This window comes from Ambystoma mexicanum, chromosome 3q (assembly GCF_040938575.1).
Source record: "Ambystoma mexicanum isolate Mex_15411 chromosome 3q, UKY_AmexF1_1, whole genome shotgun sequence".
NCBI lineage: Eukaryota > Metazoa > Chordata > Amphibia > Caudata > Ambystomatidae > Ambystoma > Ambystoma mexicanum.
In genome coordinates this window covers 213,727,521-213,745,813 of record NC_090926.1, presented here as the reverse complement: position 1 = coordinate 213,745,813, position 18,293 = coordinate 213,727,521, and the positions used below count along the sequence as shown (strand labels likewise).

General features: G+C 44.7%; 1 protein-coding gene across 6 annotated transcripts in view; it reads left to right on the top strand.

Moving 5' to 3' along the window:
* The window catches only part of R3HDM2 (R3H domain containing 2), a 2,186,793-nt gene that overhangs the window by 1,716,216 nt on the left and 452,284 nt on the right, over positions 1-18,293 (top strand). For all 6 annotated transcript variants that reach the window (XM_069653574.1, XM_069653576.1, XM_069653575.1 and 3 more), the window contains one exon: positions 2,026-2,152. In XM_069653574.1, coding sequence (XP_069509675.1) covers positions 2,026-2,152 — 127 coding nt within the window. The remainder of the gene's footprint in view (positions 1-2,025; positions 2,153-18,293) is intronic.

Below are 18,293 nucleotides of genomic sequence, written 5' to 3'. Positions count from 1 at the left end.
GTTTTAATATGGAATGAACTTAATTGATAAATTTGTTTTTTGATACACATGGCTGTAAATGAAAAGTTTGAAATAAACTATCATTTAAAAAAAAAAAAGAACACGGGGCACTGGAAGGACGGGGAAAAATGGTAAACTTGAGAGACACCGGAAGTACCTTATAAGAGAAGAACTGAGGCTGTAGACCTCCCAGGCAGAGTACTGACCGACTAGTACTTAAGCATGGCCAATGTTTATAAGGTTGCAAAAATCATGAGAAGCTAACGCACCAGTATTCACAAGCTTGCATGCAGGTACTCACAAATAAAGTAGGTTGTGAGAGAAGGAAATAGCACTCTACCGAGGCAGCAAGCAAGAGGGCCCATGAGGAGCTAAGAAGAGCAGGAAAGAAAGGCGTAGAAGGGCACTGGTGCATATGTCAGAAGCAGTTTCTGCAAAGTGAGGAAACTAATGTGGGCAGAGGAATGCCTGAAATGGCAGCCGCATATTTCCGGAGCGGCTGCCTGGCTTGCTAGTGAGGCAGTGACCAGAGGAAGGTGGAGAGGGCTGGAGTTTCTGGACCGTGAATGCTGACAATCGTGAATGCAGGAGAACTGAGTGGATTGCTGGTGGTGCTAGACTGGTGGTTGCATACTCCAGGAGTGGCTGACGTTTTTATGCAGTACACTGCGGAAATGGCGAACAGTCCTTCGGTGTGGCAGCATGGGGCCCAGGCGAAGGGATTCAGCCCATTGGAAGGAACACACGCTTGCTCATGTAGATCCTTTAAGACCACAGGACATCAGCCTATCCCTGGCCACAGAGCTGCTTGCGGGGCCATTCCTGACTCCACCAGCCACCCCACAAGTTTGGTTTTGAGGTAATCTCGTGTTCTTTGAATCTGTGATGTGAGGTGACACTGGTGGATTTAAAAAGGTCAGCAGGGCCAGTGATAATCTAAATAAAAATAAACCTATTAGCCTTTAAAAAAAGCCTTAATGTAGGCCTCACACATAATGTTCACAAATGTATTGTTCTATTCTGGGAAAAATATTTAAATTTTTTACCAAGGGAATTTCCACTTTGACTTGGTGGACAATTCAATACGTTTACTTACTGTATTGACTAATGTGCTCAGTCGATGTTTCCCTTTCCCCATATGGCTATTCTCATATTCTTAAAAATAAATCTTAGTTGCACGTACAAATGGACTGACAGTCACGTGCATGAGCATGTCTGAGGGCGTTGCTGTATAGGGGCAATACATAATGTGCTGTTCCACTTCTCCATACTCCTGTCCCTTCCCCATAGTATGGAATGCCCCAGTTATGGAGGAAGAAAGACTATGAACTAGGCATCCAGTGGTCTCTGCTGTGAGTGATTTTAACTGCCCTGTTGCATGCATGCCACAAGCAATGTTGAGTCTGGTTGCAGGTTAGACAACAGTAGTTCTTCAGGTGGTCCTCTAGGCTTTCCTGAAGAACAGGGTTCTGAGAAATGTTGTGAATTGACAATTGGTTCCATCCGTTGGAGTCCATAGTATCTGCGCTTCCAAGTATATCCATGACTGGTGCATATAGCAATTTGCTGTGTAGGTGAAGATGTATTTGAGAGGTCTTGGCTCAAAAACCTCTTCATGTCACGTGCATGCTCATTGTGATGTTCTTTGTTGCCTTTGTCTCTTTTGGTCGTTCTGTACCAATGTACACTGGAGTGCTGCAGGAGTGATGCAATAGTTTTTGAATGATGGTGAAGATGAGTTGGCTGTGATTTGACAAATTCTATGCAGCTCACTAGTAAGTAAAATATTATTGGTTATTAAATAGTATGTACATTGCCAAGGTTCCAGGTAATGATCTATAGGCCCCACTACTAGAACAGCTAGCAATGGATCTAGATTTCCTTGCATGTGACATTATCAAATGCAGGCCCACACATTCCACAAGGTAAACTAAATTGTTTTTGTTCAGGTATATGCCCTGTACTGTTTAGTTATATGTATGCTAACTATTGTATTAATGCACATCTTGTTTTTCATCTTGACAGATTCAGGTTTCCTACTATCCCCCAGGGCAATTCCCAAACTCAAGTCCGCAGTACCGACCTCTCTCACACCAGGTGGCCTATAGCCCTCAACGCACACAGCAGCTGCCACAACAGTCTCAGCAGACTGGTGAGTTGTTGACATCCTGTATCCAATAGCTCTGAAGTAATTTCTTTGAATGCTTGCTAAAGCTGTTTTTTTTTTTTAAAGTGTATTTCTATTTTCTCATCAGTCATACAATACCGTCAGTACAATCAATAACGGTCAGATCTGCTAGTAGAACAAAGCCATTCCCCTAACCTTCCAACTCCCTCCTACCTCCCCCTACAGGTTAGAAAATTGGGCAACAATTATGGAAAAAGTACAGTTTGGTTTCTATGTAACCAATATTCAGGCTACCCACCTCTACTGTGACAATCTCACCTTGCCTATTATGCATTTGTATAAGGCCGGTTCAGGGGGGTTTATGATCGGAGGGATATAACCATCCATTCAGCAGTGTCGACCATACAGGTATGCCCAGTGACTCACCATCCTCTTCCCTATCTCATGTCTCATTAATGCTGCCAATTCGCCTCTTGCCCACTTCAGCAGATCGGTTCTCCAAGCAGCGATCGATGGGTCAAGGGGGCTGTAACACGTCACGGCTGTGCAACGATTAGCTAAGACCAAGGCCAAATCAGTCATTTAAGTAAAATGCTTCATAGATTTTTGCTATGAGATCATACCCAACAGGTGCATGGATGGTGATCAAACTCGGCTTGTAGACCCTTATTCTTGGACCTGGGCTATAACTGCAATCCAGAACTGGTTAATTTCGGGCAGAGCCATATCATATGCAGAAAAGTCAGCCCCGTAGAGCCACATTTGCGCCATGCGTCTGGCCTTAGGGAACTCATTTTATGCAATGTGGAAGGTGCTAGATAGGCCCTATGCAGGACATTATATTGTATGAGTGTCAGGCAGGCATTTCCGGAGACCTCTTTCGTGTATGAGCACACTCTACGCCACTGTTCCTCATCAAACGTAAAGTGTAACTCACACTTTGAGTCTTTCATAACCTTGAGATCACCTTGAGCTCCCCTTTTTCTTCCTGTAGGATTTTATAGATCGTGAAAAATGTCCCCCCTGGGATCCTCCCCAAACTTTCCCAAGGCATACTTTCTCCAGCACTTGTCTGCACTTCCCTTGCACTTGCCACCAGCTGGCCTTTTTATTATTTATTATTCTACTTACCCTGTACTGCACTTTTCCCCCCTCCCTTTCCCCTTGCACTTTTCCCTTCCTTCTACCCATGCACTTGCGCGATCTGAATGACACCTGGCCTAGTAGGATCATTTGTCTGTCCTCCCTTTGTTCCCCCCTCCCTGCCTCGTCGCGCCTTGAAACACTTGTGTGTATAGGTGTGTTACAAATATATCATATATCATACAGTCCTGCCAGTAGCTGGTCCTCCGCAGGTTCCTCCGGGAGTTCATCCCACACTTTATATGCGCCTTACTAGTGAGCCCAGCGTAACGTGTTAATAGATGCTTCTTCTAAGATCTTTGCATTGTTGCTTCTGGATGATCTTGCCGTTTAAGCCTTATCAATAGATTCGCCGTCCAAGTTTCAAACATGCTTTCGGAAGAGTTGCGGTACATCTCTGAACGGCTTGTTGGTGAATTTTTACGCAAGCACAGAAAGAAAATCCAGGACAAAGTTCGTATATGGCTTTGGTGGACCTTTCTTGTGCCTTAGATTGTGTCGATTGTGCAAAATTGTGGAACCAAGCTATATAATTGGGGGATACCGAGTAGCCTATGGAACATGTCAGTCTACCTGCATAGGACAATATAAGTGAGAGTCAATAATATGGGTACCATGGGCACTCACCTAGAGACTCTAGTTAGCCTCAGACAGGGCTGTGTCATTGCCACAGCGCTTTTTAATCTTTATCTGATTTCATGGACCACTTAGCTCTGTCAAATTTGTATGCCCCTAAATTGGGTTATCGACATATTCAGACACTGTGATACACAGACATTATTTTGATAGACAGGACTCATGTTGGTCTTTCTTCTCTTCTTAATAGTCTACATCTAATCAATAATAATTTAATTTTGCAAAGTCAATGATCATGTCGGTCTTTGGTCAGTCAGTGTGGCTACGTTAGTTGAAGTTGACAGTTTAAGATATCTGCGCTATATTATTCGTGCTGATAGTGGCCTTACAGATCTCAATACCACAATTGTCACAAAGTTGATGCCTTGCTTGGCTCAAAATGCGCAGGATCGATGTTCGGTTCTGCAATTTACTCTGTTACCTTTGTTAAACTTATATGTGGGCAGTGTTACCTTCCCTATTGTATGGACTTGAAGTTCTTAAAGTAAACTAGAATGTTCTCAACATTTTGGAAGGCACATTGTGGAAGAAATTAATAGGTCTCCCTAGTTCCCTCCCATTGGTACTGATTAGACTAGAACTGGAGTGTTTCCATCTCGTAGAATAAACTAAAGTTCTATGCAAATATTTTAAATCCTCCATCTAATTCCTTGTTCACTGAGTTAAACTTTTTAATGTATTCCAGCCAATCAGTGGTCCTCAAAGAATTTATACAGGATTTATACAGGATTGTGAATTCATTTTAATATAAACTTTGTAAAGAGTATGGGAAAATGCATTATTCAGTTACATCTATGCCTAGATATCTTTTCAGATTTCCCAGTCCAATATATTGCCATATTTGTATGCACTTTAGAATACAACCTCTTGGGCGCCCTCGAGAGATGGGGACCCAATAGGAACATTGCACTTTACGATCAGCGTTGTAGACTCTGACAACGTCTGCTCATTAGAAACTCTAAAGCACCTTACCTTAAATTGTAGTGGAACCTTTACTTTTAAGAAGCATACTCTTGGGTGGAATTGTTTACACTGCAGGGACTCCCTCTTTCGAGAGGGTTTCTGTCATCAACTTTTAAGTGGTCGCCAGAACTCTCTTAATACCTTTTTGGTTCAGTTCCTCATTAGAATTCCTATCCTCTTGGGGGAAAATGTTTATTATTCTAGAGGGAGATTCCTTTGGTTTTTCTTTTATGTCTGAACTACTAAACAATTTTGAATTTTATAATTGTGATTTAATGGATTAAATGTAAATATGTACATATAAATAGGATGCGCTAGGGTATTTTCCTTTTAATGTATGTGTGCAAAAGTTTATTATAAACTGAATGCACAGTTTTTTTTTATTTATAAAAAGGTCCCTTAAGTAGTCTCATATCTGCTCAAAGCGCAGGGTAGGGTATAAACCATCCCTCAGCAAATAGATCCCCTGCCCGCTACATCATAACACAGCAGATTATTTACCTACTCAGTTGAACAATTTGAGACACTTTTGAACAGTAGTTGCCTTTTCGATGATCATAGATCTAGTTATCCTATATCCAGGCTTCTGGGGTGTCTTTCTTTGGTACTAAACAATGTCTTATTAGCCATGTAACATGAAAAGCAAGCCTGGACTGAGGCATGGTTCAGTTAACACCATGGTACCTCATCCCTCATCCTTGAAAACTGTATTGTTAATTTCATTCGTTTTTTCATGTTTTCATCAATTGGATATCTCTTGCAGGGTTACAGATATATCTTGTGTGTATTTTGCAGGAATTCAGGGAGAAGCGTTGTACTTTGAGCCAACCCTTCTCTTCAATTTCCTCATTTATTCCTGTTTTGTCATTAATTCCACAATGGTTCGTCTCTAAATAATGCTGGTACTGTCGAGGACAGTTTTCTGAAGTAGATGGGCAGAGCCTGTGTCTTTGGAGCCTCAAGCTCAGTATTGTTGCCCTGCCCATGCTGCAGGGCTAAGATCTAGTAATTTATTTGTTCGGAAATGGCGGAGACTGCTTGTTCCAAAGTGTGGGCACAGACCACAGCTGGCGCTGCTATTTCTCGATTCCCCTTCAAGGTCATGAAGGGTTTTTCTTTGCGGTATATTCCACAGAACTGCATGCATTTGGTTTGAGAAAATAATCTTCAGATGACAAAATTGAACACACACGGTTCGATGATTAACTGCCTTCTGCTGTCTTCTTTGACTTAGTTACTGATTCCAGTACTGTGGTCTATGAGAGCTTCTGCTCCTGAAGTTGTGAGATCCATCTGGAGTTCTCTTCCAGCCCCAACTGCAGTCTCCCTTTATTCTGAGTCCCTGGTCATAACTAGTTGCCTTTGGGTTGTTCCATAAGGCCTTACACGCCCACAGCTCAGGTCTGGCCCGCATGTGGCTTTAAAGGCAAGGGCTTTAAGAGGTTTCTAGACATCCAGGATATTAAAGTAATAGTTTTGTGACACATGCATCAATTACCACAGAGTTCCCCGGTTCACTACCAGCCTCAGGCATATGCTGCACATGATTGGTAAAGCAACCATCCACTTTGTAGCGGCAAATGTAGTGCTTGTAGAAGCAAAGTAGGTGTCTTTGACTATCGCTTGAACGCCTTTTCAGTTTTTGATTCCACGTGGATGTCAATGATGGACCAGTCCTCTTCTCCCATCAGTCTTTAATCTTTTCATACAAGGGAGAGCAGCAGGTTATATTGGCTCTGTCCTGTTTAATTCCAATTTAAGCAGATGGCCTCAAACCTCGCATTTCCAGAGTCGCATATGGGCAATCTACATTATCACAAAGAGTGGAAGATGAGCCACTGGTGCCTATGACTTGAACCACCCTAAGCCTGCTTTGCTGTGGTGCCTCAGATACTCCTACATCCCGTCGTCCTTCACCCCCACCTCCCCAGTTGGGGACTGTACTGGAGCCTTTTTCACTAAAAGAGTGTTTCCCCTTTACTCCATAAGACCCGCCCTCCAATGTCACACGTCTGTCCATTTTTCTGCACCCAGGGGATCAGGTGCCTCACTGCAGTGCTTCTTTTTTCAGCGCAGTTTCCCCATCTTCTTTCCCAATTTTCCAGTTTCTTTTCACTGGTGTTTGGTGCCCCCAGTTTCCCCCTGCATGTGTCAGTTTCTACCATTTTTTCAAGATGCACCTCTTGAGAGTCCCTTACAGGTATTTGGCCTGCCCTCACTTTTTCTTTTATTAGTACCTCAGTGCTGATCACATGTGTTTTGCTTGTGACACACTAACACCCAGGACGATGAAAATGTAGTTTTTGTTGTTGTTTTGTTTTGGTTCTCTTCCTGCAAAACCCCTCATGGTCACTTAAGGGAATTTGCAGAGAAGACGTGTGTGGAAAGGGTAAGCACACCTTTATTTTCTAAGACACCTAAACTGGGGGAATCCTTCCCTGTGAGTTGCTAAGAATGGTTGGGACTCCAACTCTTTGAAATCTTCCCACTGTACCAAGGGAGAACAAAAAAGCCGACAGGGGTTCTAACGGCGCTTGTGCAGAGGGGCTGAAAAGCTCTTATATGAGACATTTGTCTGAGGCCACAGGTGCTTTAGTCACTGGCACTTTGGCTGACTCTCATACAGGGTTGAGGCCCGAGGGGGAGCCTTCCCTTACTAGGTCTACCCAGAGACCTTGTCTCTGAGTGCTTGAGGACTCCCGGGCAACCAAATGAGATCTTGTCACCGCTGCTGAAATCTACTCCCAAGGGTTCGGGTGAACCTGTGCATATTGGGGCTGGGCCCTGGAAGTTTCCAGTGCATCCCAGAGAAGATGAACCAATCCGGCCCACACAAAATGGTGGCCAGGCATGATGCATGTTGTCAGGACGTTCACTTCGAGGTTCTTATGAGTCTGAGACCGCAGCTGTACCAAAATTGCGCCCAGAGCCCCATACGCTCCATTGATTGCCACCTATAGTATCTAGGTGTGTCTTTAATCCCAATGTTCAGTGGGCTGAGGTTCAATCCTCTTGGTGCGCCGTACATCCTTCTTCATTGCCACTGATTTATTCAGATCATCGGGCCGTATGGTTCAGCAACTACATTTGGTACCCACAACACAATGGCGACCTAGTCTGTGCCTACAAATACTCGGACTTCATCCCAAAGCCCAGCATGTGAGGATGGGTTTTTATCACACTTTGTGGGACTAATGAGAACTCTTATGACATACCTGTGGAAATCCTTCTTTAAAGAATTTGTCCCAGCTACTCCACTATCGATCCACCGCAGCCATCACCTCCTCAAGTACAGACCCTGGCAGTGTAGCCTCGCATTCAAACGGTGACCACAGATCCCACGTCAAGGAAACTTAAAGAAGCTCCTGGTCAGGGGATTTTGTGACGGCTCCAGATTTACATGATATGGATGACGGTGAGGAATATGAGTTTCCATCTTCAGTGAAGTCGTTCCACAACCGTTTGGCTGGAATTATGGAGATCCTGGGCATTCATCCTCCCACTGAGTCTCAAGGGAAGGGAGGTATTATCCCCTCCAGTGTTTTGCTATGTCAGTGTTAAATTGGATTTCCAAAGTATGCCATTGTGCGTGGATATTGGGAGGTCACTCTGTTATGGTGAACAGGGAAGACACTGAGAGGTTAGTCAAACCAAATCAACGTGAGGTAGCAGAGTGGCTTAAGGCCTTGTCTCTGGAAGGGTTTGAAAGGGGTCTAGGGCTACAATGAGTCCACACAGAGTAACACCAGTAATTCCAATTAGACAGGTAAGTATATGAAAATGCAATCATTTATGCAGTCTTTAGTTTACACACTAAGCAGACAAAAATGCCAGTCAGATATTGTGACATAAATCCCTTAAAAAACAGATTTCTGAAGCTTGTGAATCTGCTTAGAATCACATGCTTTGCATAGGTCGACATCCAGTAGTAAGTGAAGAGTATTGTACAGCTTGTTTTCGAGGTTCGTAAAGGAACGTGTTTGTAATAATATCCTTGGTGGGACGTGTACTGTATCCACGATCTCAAGCGTCAAGGTCCCTCAGTTTGTTTTTTTTTCACCAGCGTGGTCAGTTTGCTGTCTGTCTGTAGCATTCGTCACCTAGTTATTACTTAATAACAATATTAATAGTTTGCTCGCGTCTTTTCGACGCATCTCCTTCGAGGCATGTTCTGACTACCACTACCAGCATCCACTGACTGCAGATGTCGACAATCTCTTCAGCAGCTCAATGGCAGGATTAATTTTACATCCGGCTTCGGCATTGCAGTAGGGAGATTGGGGGGAATGATTTCGTACATCTCCTTTAGAGAATGCATCCTTTCGCTGTCCTTTTACACTGCATTTGTCTTGGTACCTCTACATTAATATTTCTAAATGGAAAGAACTTCATTTAAATTCAGTCCGTCCTGCAATAGAAAATTCCATTGCAAGGACACTCATAGATGTGTAATCACTGCCGTCCTCGTTGAAAAGCATTGTGCATCATGCAAACTGTTCAGGCCCAAGACGATCAAAGAAAGACGCACCAAACGATGGGCATCCTACGCCATGATGGCTGAGTCTCAGACTCCCACCGGCGGCTTCGAATTGGATGTGAAAGGTCCAGGCAGCAACAGCTCCAGTTCGGATGCCAAAGACATTTTACAGGAGTGGGCTGACTCCCACGTGTCAGTCACCAGGCCCGGCGCGCTGCTATGGGGAAAACTCCTGGCAACAGTGGCACATATTACACAAACACCATAAACGCACTACCCAGAGCTGTTCTATGTCGAAAGAAGGCCGCACAACACTACAAGGTGCCTCAAGGCCAACGGACCCTAATTCGCCATAAGCCCGCTGCACTTTTGAATTCGTGTTCAGCGCATGGCAAGAAAAAAAAACAGGTGCCAGTCCATGTGCATCCTAAATCTTCAGAGGTTTCTCATACATCGATAAAACGTCAAACGCAAAAATCTGCTAGTGAGAAAAATACACTCTGGGGAACATCACAACCCCATTCCAAGGGACCTGTACTTTCTTCTGCCCCAAGTTCACCCCCTGCTGATCCACAAGGGGGACTCACAGTATACTAGGGCCAAATCTCCCCCCTTCACATTCACTTCATAAAAAGAGGCGTTGGCCTGTTCCTGAGGCAGTTGTTTCCAGCCGTAAACACACTCCCAAAATGGGGCCATGGACCAGGAAGCGCCTCAAAGAAACTATGGACAAAGGATCTTCTTTTGTTGACTTCATGGAGCGCTACCCTATTAGGCAGAAGACATTAGACTTAGAAATAGGTGAACCTCAACCTAAATCATCCAAATTGCATACACGTCATACTTAGCTAACACATAGTATTGTTGATATTGCAGACACTGCAAGATGGCCAGGATCCTCTTTGTTATCACGAGCAGGGGGAGGATGACCAGTGCACTTGGTAGGATGACCCTCATTACCCTGTTGGCCATGACCCAGAAGATCTGGCGATTACCATCTGTAAGGGTGCAGTAGTGAGAGGTCGACACAGCTAACATTGTTATTGCTATAAACTTTTATTCAACTGATAATTGGGGTTGGGGGAAAGGCCTCACTAGCCCCAACACTAAGATGTGGTTGCCTGCCTCAACATAAATCTCAAAGGTGTCTGTCAGGTTGTCAGGTTGTGAAAACCCCAACTCTCACTCTCACACTAGTCGACTAAATATAAGGTGCAAATGGTTTGTCGTCTTCGCCAGTTCGCACCAAGCTTCTTTCAGATTCCAAAACATAAAGTTCCAAATGGTGCAAAAATAAACAAGTTCCACAAGGGTCAAGAGAGTATCTCCCTTCTCTTGACTTCACACGGGGTTCACAAGTTCCAAGGAGAAATATATTAATTCCCTTATTTCCACTTCCTGGACGAGCTCAGAGAATAGTCAAGTTCTCTCGGCTTGTTACCATATAAAAGTTCAGTGCCAGCACGGTTGTCTCCTTTCCCCTGGTCTTTCTTCACGTTATTGGGAAGGATGCTCCCCTTCCCCATGTCTCTTCTCAAGCTTTGCTTGCTTTGGGTCCCAGACCCTGGTTTCTCTTATTCGGTTCGCTTCACTTGGCCCTCCTCTTGGCCAAGTACTGCCATGAGGAAGATGACTCGTTACACTTGGCTTGTGGGTCGTAGCTTCTTCCCCCCCGTTTAGCTGGGTCAGGGATCCCACTGCTCCCTTTTACCCCTCCCAACCGTCCCGGCCACCCCTATACCTTTAGTGTCTCCCCAGGTAATCTTTGCTTGGTCTCTGGGTCTTTCTACTTCTGCAGTCTTCTCCTTAACACTTAAGGCCTATTGGGCACACGTATTTCCTTTCTGATGCCCAATAAGTTATCTGAGAACACAAAAAGAGGATGTAAAACAATTTTCTAACCTACGTACCTGTCCCTTCAAAAGACTCTAACTGTCCTACCTTAGTTAGCAGTGGTGGGCTGTCTATCTAGGTCAGCGATAGAGGGAGAAAGCTTACCCTCTATACATTTTTTTATCATCATTTGTATGTTAATAAAACACGAAATTAAAGTTAAAGTATGTCTGGACTGGTATTTATTACAAAATGGTTCGCTGTCCAAGCAACTTCTGTAAAAACAGTGAGACTGTCCTTAAAGGCGCCAGTGCCTGTCACAAAGCTAGACAACATTGAGAAACAAGCCGAACACGAATGGCAGTTGCATACAAACGTCCTGCAGTGTTTTTCACAAACTGGGTACATCCATACATAGATCTCATACATAGAGGAACACACTGTTGATGAACTAGTCAGGAAAATGTGTGTACACCCCCCCGACCACCCACTTCTCAACAGGATATTACACCAAGAACATAACAACATTATCCTGATAGCCCCTATTTTGGTACATCAGACATGGTTTTCACACCTGTTCAAAATGTCTCTTTGCCTGCCAATCAAACTACCATGCCATGCCTACGCCTGACCAGCCTACCATCCTGATTTGCTCTAGCCTATGCCCGACTAGCTTACAGTGCTGAATCACACTTGCCAGCGCAGAACTATGTTCCTTCGAAATATCCAGATGACCAGGCTACCATTTATTATTCCGTTAATCTTTGAGCAGATCTCAGCTCCAACAATGGCCCATGCCAGGCGCTCTCCCTGTCCTCTACCTGACAGAAACAAGACTCTGAGCTAGACTACCCTGTCTCTACGAGCCCAGGATTAGTACCAATATGAATCCCTAGCTCAGCCACAACAAAAATGCCCTAGACTCGACCATGAGGCCCTGCCAAGAACCTTTAACTCTGACCCCCCATAAAACCAAAATTACGACTAAAATACCCAAACCTGCTCCCACCAGACCTCAAGAGCCTAAAACCTTGACCAAGATCTCCGGAGCATTAATCAATGCTAGATCACTAGTGGCACATGGAACTGAAATAGCAGACCTGTTATCCACAGATGACCTTGACATTGTAGCGGTCACTGAGTCGTGGCTGCATGACGCAGCAGGCCCAGCCTTTATGCTAGCAATACCAGACAATTACCAAATACTCAGAGCAGATAAATCCAACGCCAGAGGGGGCGGCCTAGCCCGCATAGTGAAAGCTAACCTTCCTATAAGACTCTTGACTCCACCTACACTCAAATCTTCCGAAATGCTCAGTGCGAAACTTCCTATCTCTAGTTGCCGCACCTTAACCATTTACCTGCTTTACAGACCTCCATGCCCAATTGGCACCTTTGAGGAGAATATATCCAGCCTTCTTGCCAATAACACAAAAGACTCATCACAAATATTAATATTGGGGAATTTTAACCTTGGATTTTATGATCCTGAGGACAAGCATGCTCAGGCTATAGCCACTATCCTCTCGGATCATGGACTGACCCAAAAAGTTCACGCACCGACCCATGTCCAAGGAAGAACCTTAAACTGGGTGGCTGACCTGAACTGTGAAACATCCATTACTAAAGTAACCCCACAATTGTGGACGGACCACCACCTGATCGACTTTTCTTTAGCAATAAACAATCAAACCCCCAAAGATAACGTCATGGCACCACCCCTTCCAATTAGGAGCAAAAAAAAAATCACATCAGATAGATTGCTACCACATATCCTTCCATCGCTTAATTCACTCCTGAGCGATTCCGACCACAACCTCCTTGTCGAGGTATTCAATGACACCATGTCGAAGTCTTTAGACACTTTTGCACTGGTCAAACTGCGCAAAAGCAAACAGCGTGCACACCTCAATGCCTGGTTTACATCCCACTCAAAGACCTCAGACTACAAAAAACAAAACTAGAATCCCTATGGTGCCACACCCCTTTATACAAAAACAAGTTGCAACTTACTCACTTTGCAAATAACTACAAAAAGGAAATAATTTGCACTAAAAAAGACATTTATAATCAAAGAATTTCCAATGCCAGCTCCAACACAAAGGAACTTTTCATGATCGTTCTGGAACTGGAATCCCCACTCCTCTCTCAGACAATGTACCTAAGGACGAATCTTGGTGCACTAGCATTCAGAATGCCTTAACCAATAAAATAACAACTCTCCAAAATAAGATTGCCTATAAAAAAAGCCGCCTTTCTCCCCACCGAGCCGCAATCTCCCAGCCCCATTGAATCCTCCAGCCCCTTAGAACCATTCAGGTTCACCAAAGTATCCATCCAGGAAACTAAAAAAAATATTTTCTCCCCGAAACCATCCAATTGCCAGGGTGACAACTGCCCCACCCAAATAATCAAAGACGCAGCGAGAGAACTAGCACCATTCATCTCAAAATTAATCAATGCCGAATTCACGATTAACACTGTCCCAAGCAACCTAAAAGAGTCCTGGGTTTTACCCCTGCTGAAAAAACAGACTCTCGACCCTTCCATCCCAACAAACTACAGGCCCATTACCACGGTGCCTTTCCTACTCAAAATAATCGACAGAGTAGCGTACCTGCAAATACAGAACTACCTTGAGGCCAACCACCTCCTAGGATTCCGCCAATCCGGCTTCAGGCCACAACATGGCACGGAAACGGCACTAATCAACCTAAAAACACAAATAGATGAGCTCAAGGCAAAGGGAAAATGGCCATGCTGCTCCTCCTCCACTTGTCGGTGGCCTTCGACTTGGTGGACCACAACGCTTTGTGCAAACACCTAGCCTTGGCTGCCCACTTCTCGAGGGATGCAATAGCATGGGTCCAGTCCTTTTTAGACAACAGAACGATGAGAGATTTCTCCCCTTCAGCATCGGCAGACCCAATCCAGACTACATGTGGCGTTGCACAAGGCTCTTGTGTGTCGCCCGCCATGTACAATATATTTACCAAGCCTCTATTTAACAAATTGGACAGGCTGGGTGTCACCTACACGAATGACGCAACCAACACTCAGATCCTCATCCCCCCTTTCGGGCAATTTCGATAAGGATACTGCTTTGGTAAATAAAATATACCTCCTCATTCAGGCATGGATGGCATCCCATGGCCTCTGCCTGAATGACGACAAAACAGAAATCCTGATTCTTGGATCTGCGGCAAACCTAAAAAAACTGAAGTCAAACTATTCCGCCTTTAACATAGATGGGAATACAATCAAGGTAGTTAAAGAAGTAAAAACTCAAGGTTTTTACCTCGATTCCACCTTAACCCTAAGGAAATGGGTAAACTCCATGGCGTCTTCAACCACCTACACCTACCTGCAAGCTTATCAGAGCTTGCAGACCATTCTTATCCAAAGCGCGCTGCATTATTTTAGCCAACGCCTCAAAACTGGATTATTGTAACGCCCTATACCTAGGTGCTAACAAATATATCCTAGACAAAATCCAAATTCTACAGAACAATGCCCTAAGAACGGCCCTGAACATACCCAATAGAGAACATGTCTCAGAAATCAGAAGAGAACACCACTTGCTGAAGATAAATGACAGAATCCTACTCAAAACTGTTTCGCTAACATTCAAATGCATTAACAACGCAGCACCCCCATACTTAACAGAGAGAATGATTAGGAAAACGTCCACCCACCCCTCCAGAGTGGCTAACTCCTTCTGTCTGGAGATACCAAGATTCAAGCTAAAGAAATCTGGAGGAAACCACTTCCCTTTGAAAGCTGCCCTGTCCTGGAACGCATTACCTCCAGCTCTCAGAGCTGACCAATCATACCACAGCTTCAGGCGCAATACCCTAAACTGGCTGCGCTCTAATAACACATGATCTCTACTGGACCTAACTCCTTTTATATGCCTTATGTATATGCCTTGTGTAACCTACTGCACCTTTTTGCTGTACTTCCTTTGTATATTTTAAGACGCCCTACTGTAACTATTTTATTGTGTAACCCAAGCTTTAAGTATTCTTGTTTTCATTGCGCCCAGTTACCTACTGGTTCGGTGCACCCTACAAATCAATAAACAAATAAACTGTGCCCTTCCAACATGTGACAGAATCAGGAGACACTCAATACGTGTCCTCAAACACTCAACTTGGCACCTGAGGTCATTGAATTTGTACATTTAAATCTAGACCATAGATGTATGGACATTTTAAAGGAAGCACGCAAACCAAACACAAGACACTACTATTTCAACAAATGGAAACACTTTGTTTTATGGTGCAAAACGCGCGACGTCAACCCTATTGACTGTTCACCTTCGCACATAGTACACTATTTGATATATCTTTTAGGCTCTGGGTTATTCTTTGATTCGCTATTAGTGCACCTGGCAGCACTCTCAGCATACATCAGTTCACAAAGTAAGGCATTGTGGTGAAATGTGCCCATGGTGAAAGCATTCATGTAGGGGGTTAAGAGATTATACCCACCAGCTTCAAATCTAACTCCCTGCTGGGACTTGAATGTTGTACTCACAAAGCTCATGGGAGCCTCCTTCGAGCCGATGCACAAAGCCATTTGTAAACATTTCACGTATAAGATTCTTTTCTTGTAGCTATTACATCAATAAGAAGAGTATGTGAACTGCAAGTTCTTTTGGTTCAAAATCCTTTTGTCATTATTTACAAAGACAACGTGGAATGGCGTACACATCCACGCTTTTCTCTTATATTTATCTCTGTGTGCCATGTCAAACAATCGGCCAAAAAGAGCCTCCTTAAATTAGATGTCAGAGCCATCACATATTACCTATAAGAGACAAAGCCATTCAGATAAACAGACCATTTCTTTGTGTCTGTAGCCGTAGGGAGAGAAAGATACCCCATCTCTAAATCGACTATCTCCAAATGGATTGTCGGATGCATCCAACTATGTTATTCTCTTGCCAAGAGGACTTTAGCTTTCAAGCCCAGAGCACACTCAACTTGGGGCGGGGGGCCTGCTCTAGCTTTTATTGCAAATGTATACTTAGATGCCATTTGCAAAGCTGCTGTTCCAATCGCTCCTTCACACAACACTACCGTCTAGATACAAATTCAAGAGGTGGGTCAAGCAGTGTTAAAACATATTTTTGCTGTGTGCCTTCAGACAACTGAAGAGTCTAGAATGAAACTCAGAGCCAAGATAGCCATGTTTTTGGTTAGTCTTTTAATGAAAACAAAAGGATTGGGAAATGGCCTCTGTCCGTGCTCTACCAAAAACGAACTATGTGTGTGAGTCAGGATGTCAAAATCAAAACTGTCCTTGTGTCTTAAAGTTCTATTCTGACCCTTACACTATTAACTAAAGTATAAGGTGAAAAGAGAAATGTCTTTAACCTTGGGTGATTGCAAAAAGGGTTTGTAAGGAAAATGAACAGCTCCAACACAAATGCATGCAGGGATCAATGGCTGGGGGCTGCGTGCTGCTGCTGTACTGACTTTTGCCCAGGAGGGCCTCCGTACCCAATGGGGCTAGGCCACGCCCCCTTTCACATCACCCGCCAGGGCCAAAGCCCACGGGGATCAAGGGTGCGGGTGTTGAGCTCCCGCTGGGTATTGGGCACCCGCAGGGGGTAAGGGTCACAGAGTGCTTTCTGGTGATTTCGCAGAATACATGGTACTGCAGAGCACTGTCTAAGCAAAGAAGAGTGGAGAAAGTTGTCACAGTGAGGTCACGATAGGGGGGGGGCACATTTGAACTGTTCAAACTGTCAACCTTATCACCACCTATCTACTTTTCTCTCTTCCCTCAGCATGTCTACCATGTCTCCAATGGCTCAAAGTTCGACCCCAACCTTTACAAAGCTACCCAGTTTTTAATCACCCTAAGAGGAAAGTACTATCTTTCAAACTGAGACTGCTGGAGGCGCCCCCGATCCTGGCAGAATCAAGGGACAGCCCTGCAGCCCTGTCATGCTCACGGGCTATGCTTACCATCTAATAATAGTAATCTGGATGTGGTGGTGAGTAGAGGTGCTCGAAGAGGGTAACCTCCCCATTGATGATAGCGCTAGCAAAGACAGGAGAGCGACCAGACACATCAGAGGAAGTCTTGCATATAGACTGGCTAAACCAGAGGAATTACCCAACAGAGGAGGGCTCGACTCATGCAAGACAACCCAAAGGGGCACAAGCCAATTTTACACCTGCACTTTTTACCATTATCACAGACCAAAACTCTCTCATACCCTCTTGTCCTGATGGAGACAATGGGCCTCATTCCGAGGTTGGTGGTAAGGGGTTAACGCCGCCAGTAAAGGTGCCCATGCCGTTAACCCCTTACCACTGCATTACGAGGTCCTTTAGCAGGTCCACTAAGGGTGGCTGGTTTTACCAGGCGCCCTTAGTGGGAGCCGCTAAAGGACCAGCATGCTAACAACGGGCCCGTTAACAGGCCCGTTGATAGCATGGTCCCCATTCCCATTGAGCCCTAGGGGGGCTCGAATGGGAATGGGTTCCCCGAATGGGGAAATACAGGGTCCTCCAAGGTTGGAATTGCCCGGTAATTCCCCATTCAGGGAACCCGGACCCGGTATGACCCTCCGTGTCTCAAACTATACTCCATTTAGCTCTGATTGTGGCAGCATTTCAATCGACAATGCAGTGTCCAGCCCCACCCTCCCCACCCTGAAAAAGCTGCAGGGGGGAGGACGCCCGCCACCAAGGCCAATCCTACTTGCATCATTTTGAAGGGACGTTCATGTTCACAATGATGTGCAGGTGTTGTGTGATGAAAATAGACATCAGCCAACACGCCAGCCAAGTTTTAATTCTTTTGGCACACCTGAACCCATTCGACTTTTTGCCATCCCCTCCTCGGTCCGAGTGAATGAGGGCCCCTTTCCGGAATGCAAATGCAATCTCATCCTCAACAAACTAGCGGATATAAAGAAGTTGCTTATGTTCATCTTTAAAGACCGTAGGGGAGGTGGCGCCCTGGGGGAGGACTACCAAGCAAGGAGAATATCATAAGGGTACCCCAGCTAGCACCGAAGAGATCACACTGCAGCCAGTCAATTGAATTAAATGTGTCTGTCACCAGTACTCCCCAGCCCATGAAGGGGCTATT